Raw genomic sequence first — 25,080 nt, 5'->3', positions numbered from 1 at the left:
CACACCAGCGCACAGTCGCAGTGCTGGCGCTCATACGTCCTACCTAATTCCCCCATTCCCATGTTCATTAGATTTTGCATGCCCTTCAGCCGGCCCGGCACCGTTCTTCAACGCTATACTTTGCCATCGAACACGTCCTTGTACTGGCGCGTAATCACCGCTAGCTTGTACGTAAAGAAGCCCACCAGCATGGGCAGGAGCTCTAGATGCACGCCAAGCTGCTCCGAATACAGTTGGTTAAAGCGGTTGTAGCCCAGCCCCAAAATGATCGGAATCAGCAGGCGCGGCTGGCTGGTAATACTGTTCACCCCAGACTGCACGCCGTCAGCGCCCACCGCATCCACCGACTTGCTCAGAAGGCGCAGGTACGCAAAGCCGCCCAGCGCGCCCACCACATAGCTCACTGCCACATCCATGCTGTAAGATACGTACGTCATCGTAAAGCCCGCGACGGAAAAGGCCAGCGTCCAGACCTGCTGCTCGACTTTGAGCTGTTCATACTGCTGTCGTTCGAGCTCTGCCTGTCGTGCTTTTTCCGCATCCAGCTCCGGAACCTCTACGACAACGGCGGTGCGTGCCATCGACTTGCTGACCCGGCCCAGCCGCGCGGCCTCCTTACGTGTAAAAACGGGCACGACTTTGTTGGATTTTGGTTGCGTGGTAGAGCTGGAGGAGCCGCCTCTGCTGATGTTGCCAGAGGTAGAGGCCTGGGCCTGGCGAGCAGTCGCCTCCGCCGCTTCCGCAGCCTCTGCTTCTTCTTTGCGTTTCCGCAAAATCATCTCCGACAGGTCCACATCCATGCGGTCAAGATCGGCAACACGGGAGAGGCTGAGGAAGCCGCTGGAAGGCGTTTGCGGTCGGGCGCGCGCCTCCTCGACCTTGCGCCGGAGGGACTCCTCGCGCTCCAGCGCAGTCTGCCAGTCCGTGTTCCAAATGAACTCCGGCTTATAGCGGCCGCCCTTTTTCGCTGGGTCAAATTTGTCACCAGCGCTGCCAGTTTGTTATGGGGAAAGCGGGCGTTGCAATTGCTTGATTTCAGGCGTGGCGCCGTTGGGGTGCAAATGTGGCTGGTGGGCCGGCAGACGGCAGAGATAACGATGACATATCAGCTGCACTTATGAGAACAGGTCTTACCGTGAATAGACTTCAGCGTTTGTGTCAGCAATCGAGAAGTAGCCCCGTTTAGGCAGGCGCAGGTTCCCATTCGCAGCGTCGCTTGGGCCCACCGCGTCGTCGCTGTCGCTTCCACTGGCAGCCTGATTGGTTCCATCGGCATTTGTGCGGCAAATTTTCCGAGTGACGCGTTGCGTCGTCCACTGGAAAGCACACAACCGTCTGCGTAAAGCAGACGATCCCCCAGATGCTGGAGAGCGAAGCACCTGCCGAGCTGTCATGATAGGAAATTAAAGATGCAAACAAAGTGACCAGCACCACGTAGCGATAGCGTTGCCTTGGAGAGGATAAAATTGGCTCTGCAAGCAAAATGGCCAAGTGCTGCTGTCCCCGCCAGGCTCCAGAACTGTGCACTAATTAAGTCAATTGACACCTTAGACTGAAGGTAAGCTACCAATCCCTTGCATGGAACTCTCCTCCGACAACCCGGATTCCCTGCTGTACAAATTACTAAATGGCGTCCCAACCACAGTTGGCCGATCGCCCACGGGAAGTACTTGGGAATAGATGGACCAAGATCCCATGGAACCTTCTTCGTAGACGGAACGCTTGGAACATGGAAGCACTGAACACACACAAGCACACACAGACACACACACGCACACACACACACGCACCGTTACACCAACTTCGCCTCTCCGCCTTGGCCATTGAATAGCCAATCTCCCTTCCCTGGGTTCCTGGGTAAAGAAGGGAGAGGCGGACCTCTGTGCGCAGGGCGCAGTCCCAAACTCATACACGCAGACCACCCAGAACAAACTAGGATAGTCAGCTTCGTCGAAGCGGAAAAGGGCTCGGCCCCGGTGCAGCCAGTGGCCCCACAGTATTCTGCTGGAACGGTGTCATGTTTGGACTATATGCTCATTATTATGGATAGCTGCTAGGGCCGGGTGCGGCGGCTGGCGGCGTTGGAGTGATGTATGAATCTGGTGTATATGCTTTCTGCTAAGGCGCCAATGCAAATCCATGGACGGTGCATTGCGCGCCGCCTCCATCTCAACAAGAACGGACTGAGCATCTACAGCCCCCTGGTAGTGCGCGAACCCAGTTCCCCATTGCCAGCCGAACTGGAGAATAGGACATGTATGAGATGTGCGTGAGACGGAGCAGAAGCCAAGAAGGGAAGTGCTGGAGCAGTTGGCATGGAGTTGCGGAGTGTGGCGATGAGCTGAGCCATAAACAGCTATTTCCAGGAAGCCCAAGGAAAGATCGAGAAAGCTGCACAGCAATCAAAGCAGCACAAGCATCAGAACCAGCGTGCGCACACACCGCACCCCCTATGGCATAGCAGGGTCGGTAACCGACCGGTTAGCTATAACCCAACCGGTCGCTTCGGTAGGGTAACCGACATTTCGAGATAACGACCCGGTATCCGACCGATAACCTTACCGGTAACCTTACCGGTAACCTTATCGGTCAGTGACCCCCCAGTTACTGGGTCGTTAGCTCGTTATGTCGATTACCTACCGGCCAGGTATCCAAGCGACCAGTTACCGACTACCGGTTTGGCAGGGTTGCCGAGCGGTGACAAGCAAGGATAATCCGGATGATCTCCATAAAGGCGCTTGGAAACAAATGTAGAGGAGCAACGGCCTCCCAGCCATCAACCAGCAGCGCGCGGTGGGGGCAAGCTACCTTCGCGCGCAGATGTATGTGTACAATTCTGAGTTTACCGTGGCATGCGAGTTCACCATGAGACACGACGCTGACTAACTGACTGACAGACAGCTGTGAACGCCAGGGGGGGGGCCTCGGCGCCCCGAAAGGCGCTATACGCCCGGGCCTCAAAAAAGCACATGCCTTTCACGCACACCGGTGCATGCTTGCGTGTCCAAACCTCGCCCACTGCTGTCGTGAATTTCGTGCCTGGCCGTTTTTTCAATAATCCAAGTCATTACAGGACAGGAATGACCCGAAGCCAGCTTACCACGTCTTGGCCATTGCGCGTCAGGCCCATCAACCGCACCCCTAATATCGTTGTTACTTCCACTCCTTGGCCGGCCCCATGCACAAAACAACTTGAGTTTCAATTTTCCGGCTCCAGGCAGATGTCGGTGGTCGCTATGGAATGGAGGAAAAGCATGAGGGCTTTGGAGCTACGTATCACTGATCCGTGGATGGAGCATGCGGCTTTTGCCGTTAGTTAGCTCGTCCAACATCTCCGATGGCCGTCGGAAACACACTGAAGTACTCCGCGCGTCGACTGCTCGCTGCTGGTCTTTTTGATAAGTACCCAGAAAGATCTGAGCCGGGAAGGCCATGAGGGACAAAGGATTGTCCCGGGGGCCTTTCCTCTAACCAACCCCCCGAGGCTTAAGTTCAACTTTACAAGTAAAAAATAGATGCGCACCTAATCACAGCCTAAGCACCTAACCAACCTAAAGAAGCGCACACACACGAGGCCCCTAACTGCGCAAAATCATTCGTGCTGCAGGCGCTCAGTATATCTATAAGTCTCTTCAACAGGACTATCGCATCGTACGGGGCCACAAGCAGAAGAAAAAAACACCACGCAGACGAGGAGGAAAGACGACCGATGATTCCAGGTGGCCTTTTTTCAAGGCTTTCTTCCCCCAAACCCCTTAAGAAGGCGAGCCATGAAAAATAGACTGAAGACGATGCTCAATGCAGTGAATGGGATCGCGAGTTTACCTGTATCCACAGGACGAGGAAATTCGTGTCATCAGAGAGATCACCCTGGACCACCAGAGAGTGACACACCAACAATACAATTCTCGCGAAAAAGGTTCAATCCACGGGCCGTTTAGCGGACAAGTTGCATTGCCGCCCTGCCCAGGTTGCAAAAGCCGCACTGCTGAGTATGAAGGCCAGAAGGGAAGGAGTAGTCAGGCAGTGCGGCAGTCAGGCAATATGCGCTAGGGACCAAAACATTGCCAATGTCGCGCACCTCGCACAACAAGAAGAGAGATGTTAGTCCGAACACACTAAACACGGGTCACGAGGACGGAAAAAGGTAAAAGGTGGCACACGCGCAATTCGCAATTCCGTGTGTACCTGAACTGATCTCATCGATAGGTGATGCCCGGCGACTGCCAGGATGCCCGGTGATGCATATTAATCATAATGTGCTGTTCTCTTGCAAACACACACGTTTGGCAGAAGGCCGCTTTCCCAAGCCTCCCGTTGACATGGCAGGCTGAACAAAAATGAAAGCCGCAGCGGAAAGCCAAAGCCAGTCTGATGCCACGGGAAACAACAAGAAACTCTGGTGTTCCAACCTCACCAACCACGAATACTTCTACATACATTTATGGTAACCAGCACGCACCTTACATGCCGCAAACGTTCAACACGGACATTCCTACAAGTCAAGTCCTCGGGCTATGCACACAGTACTTGCAATTTATGACACTAAATGAACCCTCACTGCCCATATAACCCAAAGGTGGTAAACCTCACCTCGGTTCCATGGAACAGACGCTTTTTCAGCTCTTGTTTACCTACCACGATGCACGTGCAAGAAGCTCAACCGGGATTTTCCAAATTCAAACTATCCCTCCACTATTCCGCTCAGTTACAAGACGGCCATCGACAACAAGTACTCCAGCTTCGAATTTCATACCCAAGTGTACCCATGCGGGCCCCAGGTGAATTTCAGCGCGCACGTACACGCGCGCGCGCGCTCACGCGCCTGGCCCAATTCAACTGTCGCTATACGCAACCGCAAATTCCCCGTCGCCTATTTACTCACGACTGCCTAGCCAACTCACCTTCCTCTTTTGGACGTGCACGGCACATACAGTTCAACAGAGGCACAGGTTTATGAAACAACCCTCTAGTGGAAACAACCCGTCTGAGTCTGCTGCTCTAGCTTTGTCCTATACATTTTAAGCTCACATCACAATCAGCATCATACCATAATAGCTCATAACCTGGGCACAACGGGTTGATCCAAAACCCCGGTCCGAAATTCCCCTCTGCCCGTGTGCCGTCGCACACGCGAACACGTGCCCTTCAGCCATCCCATCAATGCCGCAAGCACTTCCTTCACCTCCTCTAGGACCTGCTGCAATATCTTGCAACGACAGCAAAGGAGCGCTCTGCATACGAACCGTGATGCTGAGTGTGTGTGGTCCGTCACGTTTGCTCTTCACTCATGCACAAGCGAAGCATGAATCCGCGGCCCGCTCTCAAGACCCTCCAGACGCACCAAACCGGCCACCCAGCTCGTCAATGGCAGCTAGGCCGAATGGCCGAAGGGTGCCCAGGCGCCCGCTCTGGTTACAGCAAACTCAATACCTCCAGACCTTTAAAAACAGACGCGTTCTACTCACCGGCCTCGGCCGCATGGAGATGTAACACTGCCATCTACTTCAAGGACGCAAGCTTATTTTTCTTGCTCTTGGAGAACATCTTGGTTGCCCAGCCGACAAAGCCCGGTGGATATGCCGGTGGCGGTGGCAGAGGCTCCGCCTCCTCTTCACCCAGCCTGGCGACGGGAGTGGCCACCGCGGGCCTAGGTGTACGGTACGACTTAAAGGCCCACAACCGCGCCGTCAGAGGCGTCATGCGTTCGCCGCGGGCGGACTTAGCCTTGGCAAGGATGCCCGGCGTCGTTAGCCCTGCAGCCGCGCTGGCAGTAACAACGGCAGGAGTAGCCGGATTCGCAATAGCAGCGGCGGCGGGAGTAACAGCGGCGGCTTCGTTGGCATTGGACGGTGGCAAGGTCTTCGACACGTAGGTCTCCGAGGATGGAAGCCGATTGGCAAACGTTGTCCCAGATTGGTGCCCACGAGGGTGGGGCGGTAGTCGCGGTGGGGAGGCAGGGCTGCTACCGGCCATTGGGGTGGTGCCCCCCGTGACCGGCATGACTCCTCCTCCTAGGACTGTGGTGAAGGCGCCGTTGCCCGGCAAATGCTCCAGCCCACCACTCCATTTCACTGCTGCTGCTGTTGCGGCGGCAGCAGCCACGTGGCCGCTAGTCCTGCCGAGTGCGTGCTTCTCCTCCCCAACACCCAACGGCGCCGCCCGACTCACAGCCACTACCGTCGCAACAGCAGTCGCGTCAGAGCCCAACATGCTGTGCTGGTGCTGCCCAGAGTTACTGCGGAAGCAACTCCGAACGCTGGAGTACGAAGACGTTGACTTGGCCGCCGCTGCCCTCCAAGCTGCTGCGACGTTGCCGGAAGCACGGAGTGTTGCCATAAACTGCGATTGCTGCTGCTGCTGCGATTGGTGCTTTGACTGGTTGTGGTGCTGCGGTCGTTGCTGTTGATGCTGCTGCTGTGGCAGCAGTTGTAAGGCATGTTGCCGTGGCGTCGATCGATGAGTGCCGGGATCGCCGTCAATGCTCCTAGCGACCTGTACCGCCGGCGTCGCCGCCGACGGCCTGGAAGCTAATCCTGCAGCCACTGCCATCGCCGGGCAGCGGGCCCCAGCTCCGCCCGGAAGTGTTGGCGAGCTCCCATACCTGCCGCCGCCGCTGTCGAGCGTACCCGTTGGCGAGTACAGACTGGGATACGGTTGATGGTCCGCGCCGCTACGGCTACCGCTACCAGTGCCGCTACCGGAGCCGGAACCGCTGCGGACTGAAGGCTGCGGAATCACCACAGCTGCCGTTCTGGAGGCGGCCGCGATGACGGCCTGTCGCTGAAGCGCATCAGCTACAGCGTTGGTCAGAGTAGTCGCTGAGGGCGAGGGAGCGGACCGCGTTTGGGCTACACCGAGGCGTCCGCCGGGCACCGCTGCCGACACCAGTGCGCATGAGGAGCTATGGCTGCCGCCGTCTCCGCTAACCTCCTGTGCCCAGGATTTCATCGTCTGAGAAGGCGTGTGGTGAGGCGGCACATTGGCTGCTGTCCCCGGACTTTGCACCCCCTCGAGCGCGGCAACGCGTTCCCGAACCGAGGTTTGGCTGAGGCTCGAGGGCGTTGGAAGCTGCGGCGGCTGTCGTGGGGAGCGCTTCGTGATGCGGATTGCAAAGGGCGACTCCGGCAGGGGAACACTGGGGGCACTCAACGGGGGACAGCCGCTAACGACAAGGTGTGTCTTTGATACATCATCATCGCCGCCAGCAGCGCTGACCCCTCCGGCAGTGCCTGCGCTGCCAGCATCACCGGCCTGGGTAACCTGATTCCCCCATGCAGATGCACGCCGTGGGACCGCCGCCGCCGCCGCTCTCGCCGCTGCCAACGCCAACACCGTTGCGTCCGACTCTGACGCGCAGTCCCCATCCACTAGGAGTACCGTCGAATGCTCGTCCAAATCCATGTGGTTGGGACGTACGACCGCGCGCTGCGCCAGAAGCCCAGCGGCAGCCTGCGGCGTCGGCGCAGTGTAGCCCTGGGCCGGAGAGTTCGGCTTCGGACTTCCCTTCCTAGGTCCTGCGGCTGCCGCTATCGCCGCCGCCACACGTCCCGCCGTGCGCCGCCCCGGGCGTTGCTGCATTAACTGCTGCTGGAGCAGCTGGCGCAAGGAAATTGAGCTGTGGGATGGCGGGCCTAGGGCAGCCTTGCCCATAACGGCCGTCGACAATACCGGCTTTGCCTGTCTCTTCCTGTAGGGCGAGGCACGAGCACTCCCGGACCGCCCTTCCAGCGGTTTTCCTTGCAACGCAGCCTCTTCCACTTCCTCCTCATTCTCCTCCTCCTCCTCCTCCTCAGGCTGCGATGGTGGCGGGAGCGCCTGCCCACCATCACTGTATTTGCACGCAGTAGCGCCGTCAAGGTCCGCCGGCAATGTCGTACAGCTGCCCTGCAACACGTCGCTGCTTCCGCTAACCCGATCCCTCGCAATGTACAACAGCTGAAGCTGCGCGAGCTGCGCCACCGCGGCGGCGGCTGCCGCCGCCACCGCACCTGGAGCACTCCCAGCCGCAACGGCCCCGGAGACGCGCTCACGCCGCGGCTGCAGCTCGGCGGCGGCCTCCTCGTACTCAGGCTGGGCTTCAGGTTGAGACTGATTGTCCGCGCACAGCAACGCTGGCGCTAGAGTACGACGTGCTCCAGAACCAGCGTTCAGTTGCCGACCGCCCGAACAGGCGGCCTCCTGGGCGGCCTCCACGGGTACCGTGAGCAGCTCTGTTCCACCGGTTTGCGCCCTCGGTCTAGAGCCAGCAGCAGAGGTACTTGTAACTTGTGCTGCTGCACCAGTTGCGCTGACCCCAGCGATAGAGGTCCCCGCCGCCGCGAGCGCCGTAGCCACCGGCGCTGTTGCCACCGAGCGCAGAACCCCGGCAGGAGACGCGTTTGAGCTGTCACCGCGTGGCGTGAACCGGGGGATAAAGAACGAGACAGCGGGAAGCTCCTCATCCGGTCTCCGGTCGTAACCGCGCCGGGCACCTGCAGCCTGTAAAGCGCAGATCCTGACTGAGGTAGGCGTGGCAGTGGCGGCAGAGCGCGCGCTGGTACGCCGCTGCGACGCCGGCGTTGCCATGCTGCCGGCGGGCGATGTCACAGAGCTTTCCCCTTGTCGACTAATCGAATCGTGCAACGCAGCGACGCTGCCGCCTGCTTCCAACATAAGGCCCAGGTTTTCAAGGCCGCCAGGGCCGAGCAAGTTGTCGCGGTCCGAGTCCGAGTCTCCGCTGGGATACGACACGGCATCACTGTGCGCCCGTTCCCCCTCCGAATCTCCCTCGGCCTCCGAGGTTCGAACAGAATCTACATCATCCTCCACCATGCGCTTGTAACGGTCGCTGCCGCCACTTGCGAGCTGCCTGGCGGAACCGGCGCTGAGGCGGGGCCCGCGGCCGCTGCCGGGCTGCTGTGATGATGGCGGCTGTGTCCCCGCTGCCGCTGTCGGGCTACTCTTGGCCGCAAACAAGCGGCTCATATCGAGCACGGTAGTCGGCGAGACGGGCGTTGCGGGGCGCTCCGGGGAGCGCAGCAGGCGAGGCGACATCGCGGCGCCTGAACCGCGGCTCACGCCGGGTCGAGGCCGGCCTGATGGCGGCGTGCCTACACTGACCGCCGTCCTTGGGCTGCCCCCCGCCGTGGCAGCAGCGGCTGCAGCCGCTGTCAAGCTCAGTAATCCCTCATCTGCCGTGGGTGAATGAGCGCGGCTAAACACCGGCGGCGGCCTGGCACAGCTACCGGATACGGGCCTTGCGGAGTCCTGAGGTGTGGAGGCCTGCGAGCCAGGGGGCAGCCCCGTTGAGCCGGCGGGAGAACCCGCCGGCACCGCCGTACTACAAGCGCCGATAGCTGTGCGCAATCGTAACAGCAGCACCGTCGATCCTTGCTTGGTCGAACCTGACCCGTGGGTCATTACGCTTGACGCAGCTGGAGAGATGGTGGATTCAACTTGGCGATGACGGTCAGGACTGGGGTTGCCGCCAGGGCTACTGGCAGGTACCGTACGGGCCGAGGGGAGGGGCGTGAAGCGCGGTGTTGCGGCGCCCAAGGTGCTGCGCCGCTGGCGCGGCATACGTGCTCGTGCCTTAAAAGCCTGAAATGGGAATACAGGCAAGAGCACTCGGGACGTTAGTGTCGCCTTGATCCGGGAGTTACGTGGAGGTGTTGTGTGGAGCTCTGGAAACCCAGGCAAACTGTATTTGTATCGAAAGAAACAGACCATGGATCGCGTCTCTCCACCCGCACTTCCGGCTCCCGCCTTTCATAGAACAACTACCCGCATCGCACTGCCACCACCTCTCCTTACCCCTCCTCTTACCACCCCGGTTTTCCCCACCTCCTACTGAGATACCGCACCCCGCCGCACCTCAAAGTCGAGCAGCAAGTCCTTATACTGGGCAGAAAGCGTGGGTCGGCTCATCGGTGCGCAGCGGAAGCCATCTGGTGGCTTGCGGGGTCCGAGGGCGCTGTCTGGTTGCGGCTCCGGGATTTCCGTGACGGGCCTGAACAAGAACCCAAGAGCGCACACACACACACATGCACACGTGCATGGATGCCTTCCCATTACGTTCTCTTCCCGCTGCAGCTCAGTTATCCAGAAGATGCAAACATGCTCGACACACGCGTCTCACATCACAGCATGCCGCGTGGGGTTTTTTTCCTTTCCTCTCTCCTTTTTCGCTATCCTCTCCTCTACCGCGCAACACAGGACCCAAGTCAGCGAGCAAGCGCGCGTGTAGAAAGCAGCTTCCGCACCAAGTCACGATTTGCAGTTTTTTTTGAAACGCGCGTTTTCATTCCAGTAGCGGGTAGCACACACCATGGATAGGCACACCAAGGCTTTCCAGGTCAAGATTTATGTGCCATATACGCATCGCGTCAACCCCGCCACACAGCAACCGTAGCAGCTTAAAAGAGGACCTGCACGCAGCTAAAATTGGACGCAATCCAAACCCACGGATCCCACTCGTTACATCCCACATGGCAATCTGTCCCCGGCGCCCCCTTATACCTGGGGAGTGCGCTTCGTGAACGCCGGGTGTCCTCAAGCCATTCCGTCCTGCGAGCTCGAAGCAGCGGTGATGGCCACCGCGTGCCGCTGCTGATAGAGCGCTTCACCGATAGCGCTGACGAAACACCACTAGCACTCCTGGCCCTGGCCCCGGCCGCCAAGCCAGCACCACCACCCAGGGCAGCGCCCTCGGTCTGATTGCGCAGCGTAAGCGATAGTCGTATCTGGGAAGCCGACGGCCCGTCGGCCAGCGGCTCCGTCAGCAGAGCCGAGGCTGCAGAGGCAGCAGCCGTAGCCATGCCCTCGTGGGTGCTGTCGTGCGAGGCATTCGTATTGTCGTACCGCGTGCTGGTAAGCCGCGTTGGCGGCACCTCCGCCAGCGAAATCAGGGTTGCGCTGTTCACGGACGGAGAGGCACGTACCGAGGGCCGCTGTGAGGTGCGCGGCGGCGCCGTGCCATGCGCATTGCCCGCGAAGGGTGAGGGAGGGGATGGCTGCGGAGATCGCACCGGAGGACGTACGGGAATATTAGGTCTTCTCCTCGCGGATCCAGGTGTCGAGGCCCCAGCAGCAGGACTGCTGCAGAGGCCAGCTGTCGCCGGCCTGTTAGCTGCCGTCGCGGCAAAGCCAGCGCCGGAGCTAACGGCTGAGGGGGCATGGCCTAGCCTGCCTAGAGAAACCTCGAGGTCCGTGGGCGCAGGCCCTAAGGAACCGCCGCCGCCGCCGCCGCGGCCGCCGCAGCTACGAGAGCTGGCAGCAGAGTCGTGGGAAACGCGCTTCACCTTTGCCGCGGCTGTCAGGCTGAGAGCCGTCAAAGCTGAAGCCGAACCGGATGATCCCCGTCCCGACGAGGCACCGGACTTGGCCAAGGAGCCCCGGCCAGGCGACGTGCGACCGCGGGTTCCGCTGGTTCCGATACCGCCGCGGGCGGCTGCTGGCTTCCCTGGAGCCGCCAGCGGCACGCCCGAGTCGGTGCTGATCGCGGCATTGGTTCGCATCAGGGACAGAGACTGGCCGGTGGCAGAGGCACCAGAAGCGATGCAGCAGGGAACGATGGGGAAGGTCTTGTCGTTGGCATGAGACACGGGAGGCGGTGGAGGTGACCATTTCCCCTGCAGGACCGAAAATCCCTGAAGGGGCACATCATGCAGCAGCAACGGATATGGGAGGTGTCAAGGCGGGGCATCGCTGTCCTTTGGCATGTCCCGGAACCATGCGTTCCTCCGCACTGCTATACTTTAGAAACGAAAAAAACATCGATACCCAAGAGTGAAATATTAATATAATATTCGTTGATAGGGAATAGCAGCTCAGTTTAGGCCAACCCGCTAACACGCAGGTCCAGGTCCAGGCCCACGGGACCCGCATCTCCGCAACGCACCTGGGACCGCCGTACTTCGGGTCCTGGTGCTGCGCGCGCCGTCACTGACGCCGGCCTCTCGCGCGAGCTGAGAGTCCCGCTCAGCCGCGACGCCGACGGACCTACAGGCGACATCCCCGGTGGACTGGGAATCGCGCTGCCGGCGCGACGGCACCCCGAGGACAGCGGTGTACGTCTCTCGGGAGCTGCGACACCGGTGGCGCCTGGGGAACACAGCGTCAGCGTGTCTGTACTCATGACGTCGATCGTTAGAGGCTCGGGCCTGCCGGCCTTCGCTGCCGCAGCCAGCGGCAGCACCGCCGCCGAGGTGGCAACGGAGGCGCCGTCGCCATCCCCGCCACCGCTTCGGCTTGATGCAGCGGGCGACGACGACGACTCGCCAGGAGAGCTCTCCGACATCGGCGGCATCGCTACCGCATCCGTGTCCGTACCGCCGCCGCCGCTGCTACTTTTCCCGTCGCCGCTAGGGACGGTGCTAAGTGCCAGTGGAAGCTCCGTCAGCTCCGCAGCCGCCCGCTGGATGCCGTACCCTTGCCCATGCGGCGACTTTGGTGAGCGGAACAAGGCACGGCTGGGCCCGAGGCCCGCGGCCTTGCCAACCAAAACCCTTGGCGGCGTTCCGATTGCGTCAGCGGTGCTGCCGGTAACGACGCCGTGTTGCGCCAGACCGGCCACACCAGCCAGGCTTACTGCACTCACAGCACATAGACTGGCAGCGGATTCCCAAGCGCCTGACGCTTGTCTCGAGTCTGAAGAGCTTGCGCGTCGCGAGCGCCGCAAGGCATTGTCGCGCATATGCGAACCTGTGGACCAAACCGACCCACGGGGGTTGTGCTCCATCACGTCTGCTGCACTCCGCAGGTCTTTACAAAAGAGATAGGCTTGCAGGGCAATAGGACAGCCCTTCGCTGGATTTGCAAGGCAAACCAGGGGAGCAAAACATAGCCTTAATATTACACACGCGCACGAATACGTTCCAACGTAAAAAGGAGCGATACATGTTGCTCTACTTAATATCGAGCCATATAAAGGTTTGTAAAACTTGACCTGCAGCACGCGGCCACGCACCTTGTTGCAGCGTCTTGACCAGCTGCACCGTGGACTCGTCACCCACGCCGCACATACAAGCCAACAGGAGGATCTGCAAACAACAGTTCGCACGACTTCTTATTCCTCGAATGCGTGCAGGCTACGCCCTGAGCAGGCCTATAATTTTATAACACCCAATACCAGCGCAAGCACCCCTCACCACACGAGGCCCGATCACGTCATTTTCCCAGTTCAGTTTGGCGCCGCAGACGCCCAGGACAGCAAGCGACTACGCTCCAGGGTACAGAGTACACGTACAGAGTATCCCATTACTTTTACCTTCTTTTGAAGGAGAGAGGAGAGTGTCTTTGTGCTGGACGATGGAACCTTAAGTAGGCTCAGTCATGAAAGTTGTGTTACACATTTCCCCACGCCACATCCACATCTTCGGCATCACCCCGCGCCTCACCTGGTCCACCGCACCCTCCAGCATGCGCGTCAACTTGCTCTCTCGCAACGTCATCGAATGGCGCCTTTGTAGGGCGCTGAGCACGCGACCGAGCGCCAGGAGGCTCCGCTTCACGGCGGAGGCCTCCTGTGGGAGAAGACAGCGCATATTATAAGCGGCATAACCAATCGCAACAGGCACATCAGACGCCGCGATGACCGGCAGTCCATTGCTTTTAACCCGACACCTGGTCTGCCATGAATGCGTGGAATCCATAAGAGTCCATAAAGATAGTAGAGGGTGATAATACAGGGTGATGCGGAAGGAAGGGAACCAAGGGAGAGGAGCCCACCTTCGGAGGCAGCAACGGACAGAAGCTGCACGTATCCACCAACGTCAGTGTGCAGACAGGTCCACCGCTACCGCCGCCGTCAGGCACCCGGGTTCCCGGCGGCGGGGAGCCCAGGGGGGCACCAGTCAGCGCCGACCGTGGCGGCGCACTAAAGGGCCGCAGGGCAGCCCCACCACAGGACCCGTAGCCAGCAGCGCCCGTTACAGCTGACGCCACGCAGCCGCAGCCGCCGGTAGCCGCCGGCGCCGCGGGGTTACGCCAACGCAGCTGGAAGACGGCATGCGTGCGGCTGCTGTTGTGACGGGTGGCCGTGGAAAAGACTTGCCGGTTCGACACGGCTCGCTGCGCAAAAGCAGTACAGACGGGTTATTGAGGCAACAGTGACTAAAGACAGGGGTCCAATAGGTGGTTCCAATAGCGCATATCATGAAATTACATGTATGAAACTCGTTTCAGGTACAGCAGCCTAGCGCAGGCGCTTTCCCACAGGGAAATACAAGGGAATGTAGCACCCAAGCTTAGGCAAGTCATCCCTGCTAATGCGCAGGTGCAACTGCGCCCCATTAAGCAGCCATCGTCCTACTTCACCCCAACTCAATCCGCGTGATCAAGTACGGTAGTTCTCCCCTTCTCCTCACTTTAAGGGCCCCGTGATGAGGCCGCACCGCGTGTTTCCTTTTGTCCTCGGTAATTACCCCCGATCTACGTCTATCTCTCCCAACTCCCTGCCATCACCCTGAGACCTCGACATACCTGGAGCGTCAGCAGGGCCTCTGCGAGGTTTCGCACCACCGTAGCGGTAAGTGGCTTTCGCCGGGACGATGCCGATGCCGCTGCAAAAGCAATGGGGCTGCGAGAGAACCCTGCCTGTGGACTTGAGAGCGCGGAGACCGGACTGGCGCAACCTGGTGCAACGCTGGTGCTGCTAGGCCCGCCGTTGAGGCCGTCAATGGTGGTGGCGGCTGCCTTGTTGAATGCCGACGCACCTGGCCTCTGTTCCAATAGGTCGACAATGTCGTCGCCCTGTACCTCCACGCATGTAACTTCCACGGCGGCATCCTCGCCGAGCCACTCGTATAGTTGCTGCGTGCACCTGGAAAATTGAAAGGTTGGGATTCGGGGCCCTGGGGTGTTGGGAAGTGCAGCCGTTGGGGAAAATCATATGGAAGGAACTCGGAGATTGACTGCCGTTGGGGAAACGTTGGATCGTATCAATTTGCCCTCCTCTGCTCAAGGATGTGCTAGGGGGACGGCATAAGGTGCCTGGAGCAAGGGCTGTGGTATCAACCAAAAGGACGTGTGCAGAGTAGGCGAACGATTGCTAGATGATGTCTGCCGCCTGGGTGCAAAGCCGCCACAAATTTGTCAATTGTGTTCTATGTCGCCTTGTCTCTTGCCTCTTGCGTATGGAGATACAAAAATCTCGGATATGGAGGAAAACATCTAAGCGTGGAAGGGCGGTGAGAAGTGGATCCATTTGTATGGTCATCATCACACAAAGGAGATGTCAAGAAGCTATTAAAACGCGGTCAAACCCTTAGTCCAGAATCGGGATGGTGTCCTGACTCCATATTACTCAGTCCCGCATACTATGCGATCTGATTCCACCGAATGCCGCACGCCCCAATGAAGGGCATGCAGTCCACGAGCGCAGGTGTGCCATTACCGCTACTGCAACACAGCCGCGTTGCCAGGTTTTGCATATGCCACACCTTGGCCCCAGGCATCGCGCCTGTGCCTGGAGCGACGCACACACCTGGAAAGCACGCCCGGGGTTCCGTTGCCCCTGGCGGCCAAGGAGAGCTGTTGTGGGTCCAAGGTGCCAAGCGTATAGGATTTCCCACTGCCCCTAGCTCCGTATGTAATTATACTGCCGGAGCATCTGCAGGACGTGGAGACCACAGCGGGGGAAGAGCTGAGGTGAACTGGTGCTGTTTTCGCCATAGGTTACTGCTATTTGGCCGCCCTGTGTGGTCATTCCCTTCCCCCATGAGAAGTAAGGCATGATGTCCTCGTCCCAAGCCATAGACAACCCAGTAGCGGGCAAAGTTCGGATTCACCCCGACAAGACACATGAACGCGGGCCAGTAGCGACGCTCACCCTTGTAAGCACCGGTTTATAAAGGGCCGGACAGAGCTTTCATACAATTCTTCTTGGCTTAGCTCTTCTTGCTGGAATTGGTCCACCAACGCAACATAGTCTGCGACGACGCACGGTCAACAGGTTAGAATGTAACTGTTTCTGAGCATGCAACACATGACTGTTTGGTCGATAGATTTTTCCAAAAGTTGCCACGCTGTGGAAGACTTTTCGCAAAAAAATTTGCAGACGGAAACACGCTGACTGGAAGCATTTTAACAGTCTGCTCACCCGCAAAAGCACTACGCTAACATCCTATAAGTTCACAAGCAAAGGCCGAGTCCTCATTGGGGGAGTCCATTGCTGAGCGGGCCGGTCCACGGATGAAGACCAGCCCTCTCCCCGAGGTCAATAGAGCAAACTTAAAGGAGAACCTTTCACAGAACAGCTTCTTCATGCTGGACGTCCACAAAACAGACGGGTCACAAGCTAGAACTTACCAAAGGAGGTTTTCCGCGTTCGGGAAGCTCCATTATGCCACCTGGATGGACCGGTGGACTTCAAAAACGAGCCTGACATGTATATAACGTGCAATGCCTTGGCTTCTGCATCTCGGCTCACCGGCTGAAGGCAGAAACACGCGACGGCATGCTTCCCCTTTCCAGGTCCACTGTCTTGACCTCAACATATATTGCACATAAACCTAGGCGCCCATCTTAACTTCACTGGCGAACCTGTGCTGCAGGCAGGTCCCGTCATGCACCTATCGAGCAACAAAGTATATTGTTTTAGCTTATGTCCAAATCATGTAATACATATCAGCTCGCCGTAAGCTCTCCAAATTGTGGCACGGCTTAGCAAGATGGGATGTCAGAAACAGTTTAAAATTTTGTACAACTGTCATGTACTCCATCGGCTCGCAACCACCACCGCACTTTACTACGCAAATCTGATAACCTTATAACTGAGCCGTATATTCCATACATGGGGCATGTGCATTGTGAGAATCGGAGCCGTGGCCCTTCTGCAGGTGGTCTTCCTCTCGGGCTTGGTTATCTCGCAGCAAGAACCTGACGAGGGCGAACTCATTTGATAGGGGACCGAAAAATACAATGCGGAGTTGCAGTCTTGCAAAGTTCGATGTATGTCGGTATGAGCCCGGAACTTCTGGATGACGGCTGGGCCAACCGTTTCGACGCGGGCTTTCCGTGACTTTGACATGCTTTGCTGAGCTCTTGCATAACCTGTAAGAGCCTTTGCCAACTGAAACACAAACTAACCATGCTGCATGGCCAAGATAGGTTAACCTTCTTAAAAAAGCTTAACTCCGTCGCATCCAAAGCCTGAACATGTCCAAGTAGCTCCTCAAAATTTGCCTCACATCTGCTTCGCTAGTACAGTCCACCGGTAGTTTGCCCTGCGCCAAACCTTGCAACGCCAAGGAGCAGGAATTGGTCCAGTCTGGGGATTCCAAACCTCCTAAGGCTGCCCCGATTTGTTGCACACAAGTTCCCGGCGGTCCCAGGCCTAACCAACCACGAACCAACTAACCAAGGCTGGAGGAAATAAATCTGCCTTCCCTCCTCCCCCGCCTCCAGATGCTTAAATGGGTACCGCAGTGCCGCAAGAAAGCCTCTTTCCAGCATTCCAAGCCAAGTCCAACGCTCTCAAACCACACACCCCTGTTCCTCTGCGCACCTAGCTGCCCTCTGCTAACCCCCCATCCGCCACCACTCACCCAGCACTCAGAAATCAGATGCCCCCTGCCTGCGATAAGGATGCAGGGCATGCATGTAGACCGGTGATACCTGACCGGGTTTCGAGTGTGCAATGCAAACTACTCAATCACCGTTAACCCCTGCAGGAGAGATTCCGAGAAAAGTTTATCCTCAAAATAAAAGGAATTAGTTTATCCTCAGAATAAAAAAGATCGTTCCATCGTTTCTATCACGACTCCGGCAGACTTCCTCCGCACAAGACTTTAGCTATGTACGCACCCTAAACCGCACCTACGCCACCACCTTGGCCCTACTGCACCGCTACCATCCTAGACTGCAGCCGCGCCCACGCTGCCACGCCTCCCACATCCTCAAACAGCTCAGGCTGGGTTTCCATCATTTCCTCCAAAAGCCCATCCTCAATAACCTCCCGAAGCTGCAGCACCTCCGCGTCCTCCTCCTGGTCTGAGCCTGCCATGCACGACGTGCCGTACACGACCTCCGCCGTCGCACGGAGCGATCGGCCACCGGTAATGACCGAAAACACGTTCTCGTTGCCATACTTCTCCTTTGCATCTGACTTTTCGAACGCATAACCAAGTAACTCAGCGGCTTTATTCAGGAACTTGTTCCAGTCCCAGTTGCGATGCGGCACGACGCCATGGCGTACAGCCAGCTTGCAGAAGAGCAGGAAATCGGAGACGATGGTGTCGCCTGTGTGTTCTGGATCGTAGAGGCCGTGTAGGTTGCAGCCACCCCATGCATAGTCGTCATCGACACGCATCCTTGAGTGCCGGTCGTAGAAGGCAATGCCAGGCACGATGTTGTCCGGCATAATGTCCATGTGGTACACAAGCGTGGCGTTCGAGGAGTTGTCAACGCCATGCATCGCGTAATCAGGAACCAGCAAAGAAGGTACAGTTGACAGCCTTACGACAGTTAGTTAAGGGCTCTTAATCATCGACACAATAAAGTCCAGTAAGTCCCAGATCCATATCAGAGTTATAAAAGGTCCTGCTGTAAGCTCGGACGTGCACCGGCCGCGTCTTCTGTTCACCCTTCCTTACCTGTAGCAATCTACCAGCCACTCTGCCTGCTTGCTGGGGGACATGCCAAGCGCCCAGGAACTCGGATCCATGAAGTCTGGAGGAGGCCGAGGTAGGCCACATGCGGAAATGGGTGTGGAATATGCTTGGCTATGTGTGGGAGAGGGAAATTTGGGGGAGAAAAGAGGACCCGCTGGCGGCAGCCGAAAAGCGGGTTTCCGCTGCCAGAGTATCTACATCCATCAGCCTATGGGACGGTACAATAAACATGCGCAGGCCTTGACTTGGCTTGGTAAAAGTCGCGACTGATTTCGGTGCAAGGTTCCGGAGTTCCGTGGAGCTCACCCTTTGCAGCTCCTGCAAAGCTCTGTGCGGCGCGCTTTGACTTCGCCTTTGGCTTTGAGATTTCAGTGACGGGCTGTTTATGTGTCTGGACGCGTTCCAGGTTCGCGGGCTTGACCTTGACTCCGTTCGGGTAGGCGGTCACCGCCTCCGTTGGCTTCAGCAGCTTGACTGGGTGGCGACCAGTAGCCGAATCGAACGGGCCGACGATGCAGCCCTCAGAGTCATTCAGGATAGAAATGCTGAGGCCAGATAGCCTCACACGGCAGCCCTTGCGCAAATCGTCTGCCATGGGGTTGCGATGATGGTTAACGTGAGCCCTGAATACCCGCACAGTTTACAGTAAGGCAATTGGGTACTTATGTTCCTAGAGCCCGTTATCGCAATGATGATTCGTAGAGGGTAGGTTGATGAAAGATCCTGAATTTGTTTATGCCCGTACTGGCAACCGACATCCGACATCGTGACAAGCCGGCAACCTCTCAAAAGTCATCAAGGCGACCACCCGAAATGTAAATACTGAATCTCAATATAATAAACACATCATTGCTTGAAGCTTGTCCAGGGTACGCATCTTGAGTACAATAAGTGTAACTTCAACTTGAAGGCCCGAAGTGTCCAAATTTAATGCTATCCCCATGCTTGCAGCATACTCAGATGGAAATTTCATACCTAGGCAGCGGTTCTAGCTCAGCACATGTGCGTGTGCGGCGTGCGCTTGCAGCCGGATTGACTCGGCATCGAGTCCAAGCTCAAATCGGGTCCGGATCCATCAGACCAACAAAAAGCCTGGAGCTACATGCTAGTAGTGGACAGCCACAGAGCAGCGTTGACCACCATCTATCCCAGATACCAGCCGACCCAGTGGACGCCTCGCGACTGGCAGCCCAGGCTGCAAGCCCCGCTGCCGTTCCGGACAAAACCGACTCGCCAACAACATCATCATCCACGAGGCTAGCAGTTTCTGCATCATCACCATCACCTGCATCAGAAGATGACCATTTCGCTGACGTCTGGAAGCCACCGCAAGGGGAGCAGCCACTGTGGTGGGTCGAAAAGTTCGAGGAACGGCGCAAGGCGGAGGCGCAGCGCAAGGCCAAGGACCCGACGTTCATCACCACCCTGGAGCGAGTGGCTCCGGCGGACGGGTCGGCAGCTGCCGTCGACAATCCCGCTGTACGCTTCCTGAAAGGAGTCCTACAGGTACAGCGGCCACCAAACGATGGTCTCTCTTCACATCCCGCATCCCATCTTCCCCCATCCCGCATGTCATCCCGCGCTCCGGCCCCCATCCCTTGCAATGGAGCTTTGCTTCTCTCTTCTTCCTCCTCGGGGCGGGAGGATATTTCTCCGGCAGGCGTGGCTTGCAGCACGTAGGACGAAGTTACTACTGCCCACTCCTACCAGCGCGTTGGGCTCCGAAACCCCTCTGAGTCTGAACTCCCCCAATTTGAAGCTCCCTTCTGAGGCCACATTTTACTGATTAATTAACGTTTTCGCTTTGGCGCATACGATTGTGCGTACTATGACAGTGAGGTTACGGTGGACATCTGGGCGCGTAATCGTATACGGTTATGGCGTTTTAGGCATTTACCTTGCCTTGCCTTGCCTTGACTTGCCTTAATCAGTTCCCTCCAAGTTTTTGGCCTTTTTGGTCCGTAACCCTAGTTCGCGTTTGTGGCCACCTGCCGAACCACCTGCCGCATTTGCACCTGCCGCAGGCCGTGCAGCTAGTGCTGGTGTTGACGCTGCTGTTGCTGCTGCCGGCGGCGCTGCACGACGGCGGATTGTCGCTGGCAAAGCCCTTCACGACCTTTGGCGCTTACCTGTGCTTTTTCGGCTTTGGCACACTCGCACGTGTCGTACGGTACGGCAATCTGGCGCCACGTAAGCAGGACCAGCAGGTCGCCACGTGGACAGGGCGGCTGGCGTTTGCTGCTTTTGTGGTTGTGGTGCCGTTGCTGCATTTGTTTGCCATGTATCGCTTTGTGGGCCTTGCGTTATACACCAATGCGATGTCGTACAATTTGACCTTGTACGACATAATTGGCGGCGTCGGTATGGCGCTGGCCACAGTGCTGAATACCCTTGCAGCGCGTGAGTTGGGAGCATCGTACGACAGAGTAGCTGCGCCGGCTGTGCTCGTCACGAGCGGGCCGTACAGGTACATGCAGCATCCGATTTACACATCTTACATGCTACTGTTTTTTTCGTACGGCATGTGGTTGCATTCTGCGCCGACGGCCTTGCTGATGCTAAGCGTGTGTGTATTGTACTACCGGGTACGTACATCTCTGGAAGCACGTATTTTGGAGGGCGCGTTCGGGGGTTACTACAGGGACTATGCTTCCAGGACGAAGAAGTTCATTCCGTTAATTATTTGAACCTTGTGGCCCATGTAGACTTGAAGACTGGCCAATGGTTGCGACCGTGTCGCAATCGCGCAGGATGATATCGTTTTGTGTAAGGCCATGATAGTTTTGGGTTGAGTTGTACCCACGTCCGAACGCTGCTTGAGTTGTCAGGCCACAACTACACGAGACTCAACCTGGTTACGGGCTGCGGTATGATTTGGTGAGTGAGGGCTGCAGCTGCAGCCATGTTATGGGGTTGGGATTATAAGCATCCTCGCGTATTAAGGTTTGGCTGATCGTCTAATCAACTTATACAGAGATTAGTATCCTGTTGCTCTACCATGCGTAAGCAAGCGCGTTACGGCGTAGCCTCTCAAGTTGTAGTTGTCATGTCGAGAGACACACGGCTCAACCTTGATATTGATTGTTTTAGACGGCTCGGAACAGCGTGAAGTATTGTAATTATCTTTATTGTCATGAAGTTGGGTTCGGAGGGACGAGAACATCAAAAATGTACGGTAATACCGTTGCTTATCCGGTTCTGCATTTCTAGAACCCTGCCTAGTAGCGAGTAATTAGACCTCGACAGTCAAAGCAATTCCTCTTACAGTAGGCTTGTGCGCTATTCTTGGGCAAGGAGCAAGATGAACCGCGTATTAAACACTCAGCGGCAGGTTGGTGCAGAGACTAGCTATGATTCATACAACTCAGAACCACACATCTTGTCTATTGCATCAAAACCGCAGGCATGCCAACAGGCACGGCCCTTTACAGCCAAGCCGCCCAGGCGATGCCGACTGACAGTCATGAACAGCCAAGCGGGTGGCGACGTGCGTGGCTCAAAGATGGAAAAGGGCCTATTTGGCGAGGTATGCCGTGCAATTGCAAGGCATACCGGGCCGTTGACCTCGCTCGGCCATGTCCTCAACTTAAGTCGCCCTTGCAGAACTTCGGCGCACGTGACCCCTTTGCTGGCGAGCTGGCCACAAACTTTGGAGAAAACGTTCTTGGTAATTACAACACCGAACATATCATCAAGTGAGTTTGCTGCTGCCTGAGGGCCTAACCTCTGAGCGCTAACCCTAGCAAAGGTCCGCCCTACGCATCCGCGCCTGCCGCAATCCAACGCAGTCATTACAGTACGCACTCCTCCCAATATTCGAACACCTAGTTGTATTAAATTTCCGTATCCCCTTGGGTCCAGCGCTCTCATCCGCCCGGCGGTTTCCGTTCCAAGCCTTCTCACCCGTCCATGTTGCATATGATTACCACGCACTAGCTCCCTGCCCTTGCTTTGATTGGGGTCTCCCTCCCGCTCCCCCCCCAAACCTGCATCGGCATCAGAACCTTTGCTTCTTACATAAGATTTTCCGGCGCCATCACCCCCCAACCGCCCGCAGGCCCCCGGACAACATCAAGCGCGTACTCGGCCTCTCCTCCCGCAGCTGCAAAGACAACCTCGCCAGCCTGACTGTGCTCAGCGGGGAAGACCGGGAGCTGCTCCGGAACCAGGTACCTGGCTGGCGCATGGCCACATTGCCGGGTGCTGGTGGCAAGCCCTGTATTCAACAGTCCTGGAAGCTCAAGGATGAGGCAGCGGCGGAGCAGATGGTGGAGCGCGTGACGGGAGTGGCGGCGGCGGAGGGCCACGGCGACAGCTTAACGATGAACCGAGTGGGGACGGAGGTGGTGGCGATGCTGTGCACCGCATCGCTAGGTGTGGGTGACGTGTGGGTGGCGTGCGAGTGCTCAGGCTGTGTGGGTGTGTGTCGGCGTCACATTACGCGACCATCTATGTGCATATTTGTGCGTGTTGTGTGAAGCATGGGAGTGTGTTGTGCGGAAACGGTATGAAGTGGGCCCCTTTCCGTGTTCCTCCTGTCCCTGGTGTACCTCATCCTTACCTCCTCGCTTCGACAGCACAACAGAAGGTACCGCTTCTGTCAGCGTCGCGCTCTCCACACTCCGTTCTGGTTCTTATGGTTCTTAGGGTTGGTCGCACTATTGACACCCACAACCCAACGCGTCCGCATACATCAAACCTATATTTATCATTATATAGTATTATCATCATATTATTATTAATATAATTATCATTATTGTTGTTATCATGATGTTATTTCTTTACATGCCGGTACGACACCCCGCAGGTGGTCTGACTGAGAACGACTTCATCGTCGCCTCCAAGGTGAACGACCTCAACATCGTGGACCTGCTGCCCAAGCGCAAGCCGCGGTTCTGGGCATGAAGACGTCCTCCCTTCTTCTGTCTGTGTGCTGGGGCGCTCTCGTGTTTGCGGCGAGTGGGCCCCCTGTGTGCCAAGTGTGCAGCTGCTGCTGCTGCTGCTGCCGCCGCTAGGAAGCGAAGCATTAGAGGTGTTAAGTGCGCGCGGAGGAGGAGAAGGAGGAGGGGTTAGGGTTTTAGGGGGAAAACCGCGGCGGGACGGACGGACCCGATCGGACGGACGCCAGTGAGCAAGAGCGGAGAAGATAGTGAAGGAAAGGCGACCCGCGCCAGTTCCCAATTGCAGATCCGTGTTCTGCGTGAGAGTGAGCAGGCGGGTGATGGGCGCAGCGCAGCGCCGTGCAAGGAAGCAGAGCTGTGGCCATGCTAGCGGTGGTGCTTGCAGCTATAACCTAACATGTTCTGGTCTGTGTTTCGTGATAGATATTGGACTGGAGGAAGAAGGAAGGGGCCGGCCACGGTTGGAACGGGTAGTCGTGGTGGTGGTGATGCCTCAGGAGGGGTTTGCTCTAGGTGTGCGATAGCAGTCCTGTCGCTAAGGTGCGGCGGCTCCTGGCGGCTTGGGAAGATGGGGCGCGATTGCGGATGATGGATGAATGGCGGGGCTGGAGAGCCCGTGCCAGGTCTCCCTACATTTATACATACATACGCATAGGCGCACACACTGAAGGAGCACAGGTGTGTTTTTTGGTAACTGAGTCATGATCACATACACATGCATACGTGCGGGTATTGTGTGTTTACACCTTTGCACATACATGCTCAACGTCTGTATGTACTCATTTCAACGGTCGTCCCCAGTCAAAGTACCTACGCGCCCATAAAAGCTGTATGGGAGTTTAATCGGGAGGTTGTGTTGACTTTTTTCTTCCTATACTTTTCTTCGCTCTAATCACATGCAGCTCTAAATCAAGCAAAATCGCTTGCGCCTCAAGACACTACAAGACCACGCGGGTAGCCGGGCGGGGCTATGCTCATCCCCACCACGTCGCAGACATCACAAGGCACACACAGCGCCCGACTGGTCGCTGGTAGAAAAAGCCCCAGTACTACTACTACTACCACGTGCCAGTCCTACAATGGAAAGGCAGTTGCAGACGCTAGAATCAAACCGCGGCAACAGTCACAAATTCGCGTATTTGTCAAAGTTTAAAAGGAGAGACCTTTGGAGCGGTGTCACACATCAGGAGGAAGTCCTAAAACTACACATAGCCTACGAAACCAGTATTCTTACTTAATCCTTTGCCAAAGACGCAAACAACTAAGGATAGTCAGCTTCTTCGAAGCCGAAAAGGGCAGCCAGTCGCCCCGCAGTATTCTGCAGGGGAGGCTGTACGGCACTGGGCTGCAAGTGGAGGAACGATGTCGTGTTTGGACTATATGCGCATTATTATGGATAGCTGCTAGGGCCGGGTGCGGCGGCTGGCGGCGTTGGAGTGATGTATGAATCTGGTGTATATGCTTTCTGCTAAGGCGCCAATGCAAATCCATGGACGGTGCATTGCGCGCCGCCTCCATCTCAACAAGAACGGACTGAGCATCTACAGCCCCCTGGTAGTGCGCGAACCCAGTTCCCCATTGCCAGT

The 25,080-nt window shown here is 57.2% G+C and overlaps 5 protein-coding genes across 5 annotated transcripts; 2 read left to right on the top strand and 3 right to left on the bottom strand.

Annotated features, from left to right (window-relative positions):
* Positions 1-113: 113 nt before the first annotated feature.
* On the bottom strand, positions 114-4,932 carry VOLCADRAFT_88973 (uncharacterized protein; the record flags this gene model as incomplete). The annotated part of the gene is made up of 6 exons (XM_002948480.1): positions 114-990; positions 1,135-1,256; positions 1,662-1,738; positions 1,791-1,853; positions 2,641-2,670; positions 4,905-4,932. 6 exons carry the CDS (start codon positions 4,930-4,932, stop codon positions 114-116), a joined length of 1,197 nt encoding a protein of 398 aa, XP_002948526.1.
* Positions 4,933-5,502: 570 nt separating this feature from the next.
* VOLCADRAFT_103979 (uncharacterized protein) lies at positions 5,503-16,369 on the bottom strand (the record flags this gene model as incomplete). The annotated part of the gene is made up of 12 exons (XM_002948479.1): positions 5,503-9,264; positions 9,856-9,991; positions 10,447-10,931; positions 11,283-11,630; positions 11,882-12,684; positions 12,950-13,022; positions 13,380-13,505; positions 13,711-14,052; positions 14,464-14,803; positions 15,467-15,592; positions 15,812-15,911; positions 16,291-16,369. The coding sequence occupies 12 exons, from the start codon at positions 16,367-16,369 to the stop codon at positions 5,503-5,505; spliced, it is 6,720 nt and encodes a 2,239-aa protein (XP_002948525.1).
* A 1,449-nt stretch (positions 16,370-17,818) lies between these two features.
* VOLCADRAFT_103978 (uncharacterized protein) lies at positions 17,819-19,283 on the bottom strand (the record flags this gene model as incomplete). The annotated part of the gene is made up of 3 exons (XM_002948478.1): positions 18,900-19,283; positions 18,576-18,651; positions 17,819-18,437 (listed from the first exon to the last, which is right to left on the bottom strand). Exons 1-3 carry the CDS (start codon positions 19,186-19,188, stop codon positions 17,819-17,821), a joined length of 984 nt encoding a protein of 327 aa, XP_002948524.1. The 5' UTR covers positions 19,189-19,283.
* A 240-nt stretch (positions 19,284-19,523) lies between these two features.
* VOLCADRAFT_103977 (uncharacterized protein) lies at positions 19,524-21,724 on the top strand (the record flags this gene model as incomplete). The annotated part of the gene is made up of 3 exons (XM_002948607.1): positions 19,524-20,099; positions 20,618-20,993; positions 21,422-21,724. The coding sequence occupies 3 exons, from the start codon at positions 19,524-19,526 to the stop codon at positions 21,472-21,474; spliced, it is 1,005 nt and encodes a 334-aa protein (XP_002948653.1). The 3' UTR covers positions 21,475-21,724.
* Positions 21,725-21,839: 115 nt separating this feature from the next.
* On the top strand, positions 21,840-24,910 carry VOLCADRAFT_109679 (uncharacterized protein). The gene is made up of 5 exons (XM_002948606.1): positions 21,840-21,924; positions 21,997-22,119; positions 22,197-22,288; positions 22,651-22,967; positions 23,401-24,910. The coding sequence occupies exons 1-5, from the start codon at positions 21,895-21,897 to the stop codon at positions 23,496-23,498; spliced, it is 660 nt and encodes a 219-aa protein (XP_002948652.1). The 5' UTR covers positions 21,840-21,894; the 3' UTR covers positions 23,499-24,910.
* Positions 24,911-25,080: the final 170 nt, after the last annotated feature.

The sequence above is a fragment of the Volvox carteri genome (genome assembly GCF_000143455.1).
Source record: "Volvox carteri f. nagariensis unplaced genomic scaffold VOLCAscaffold_10, whole genome shotgun sequence".
Classification (NCBI taxonomy): domain Eukaryota; kingdom Viridiplantae; phylum Chlorophyta; class Chlorophyceae; order Chlamydomonadales; family Volvocaceae; genus Volvox; species Volvox carteri.
This window is presented reverse-complemented; position numbering and strand designations above follow the sequence as displayed.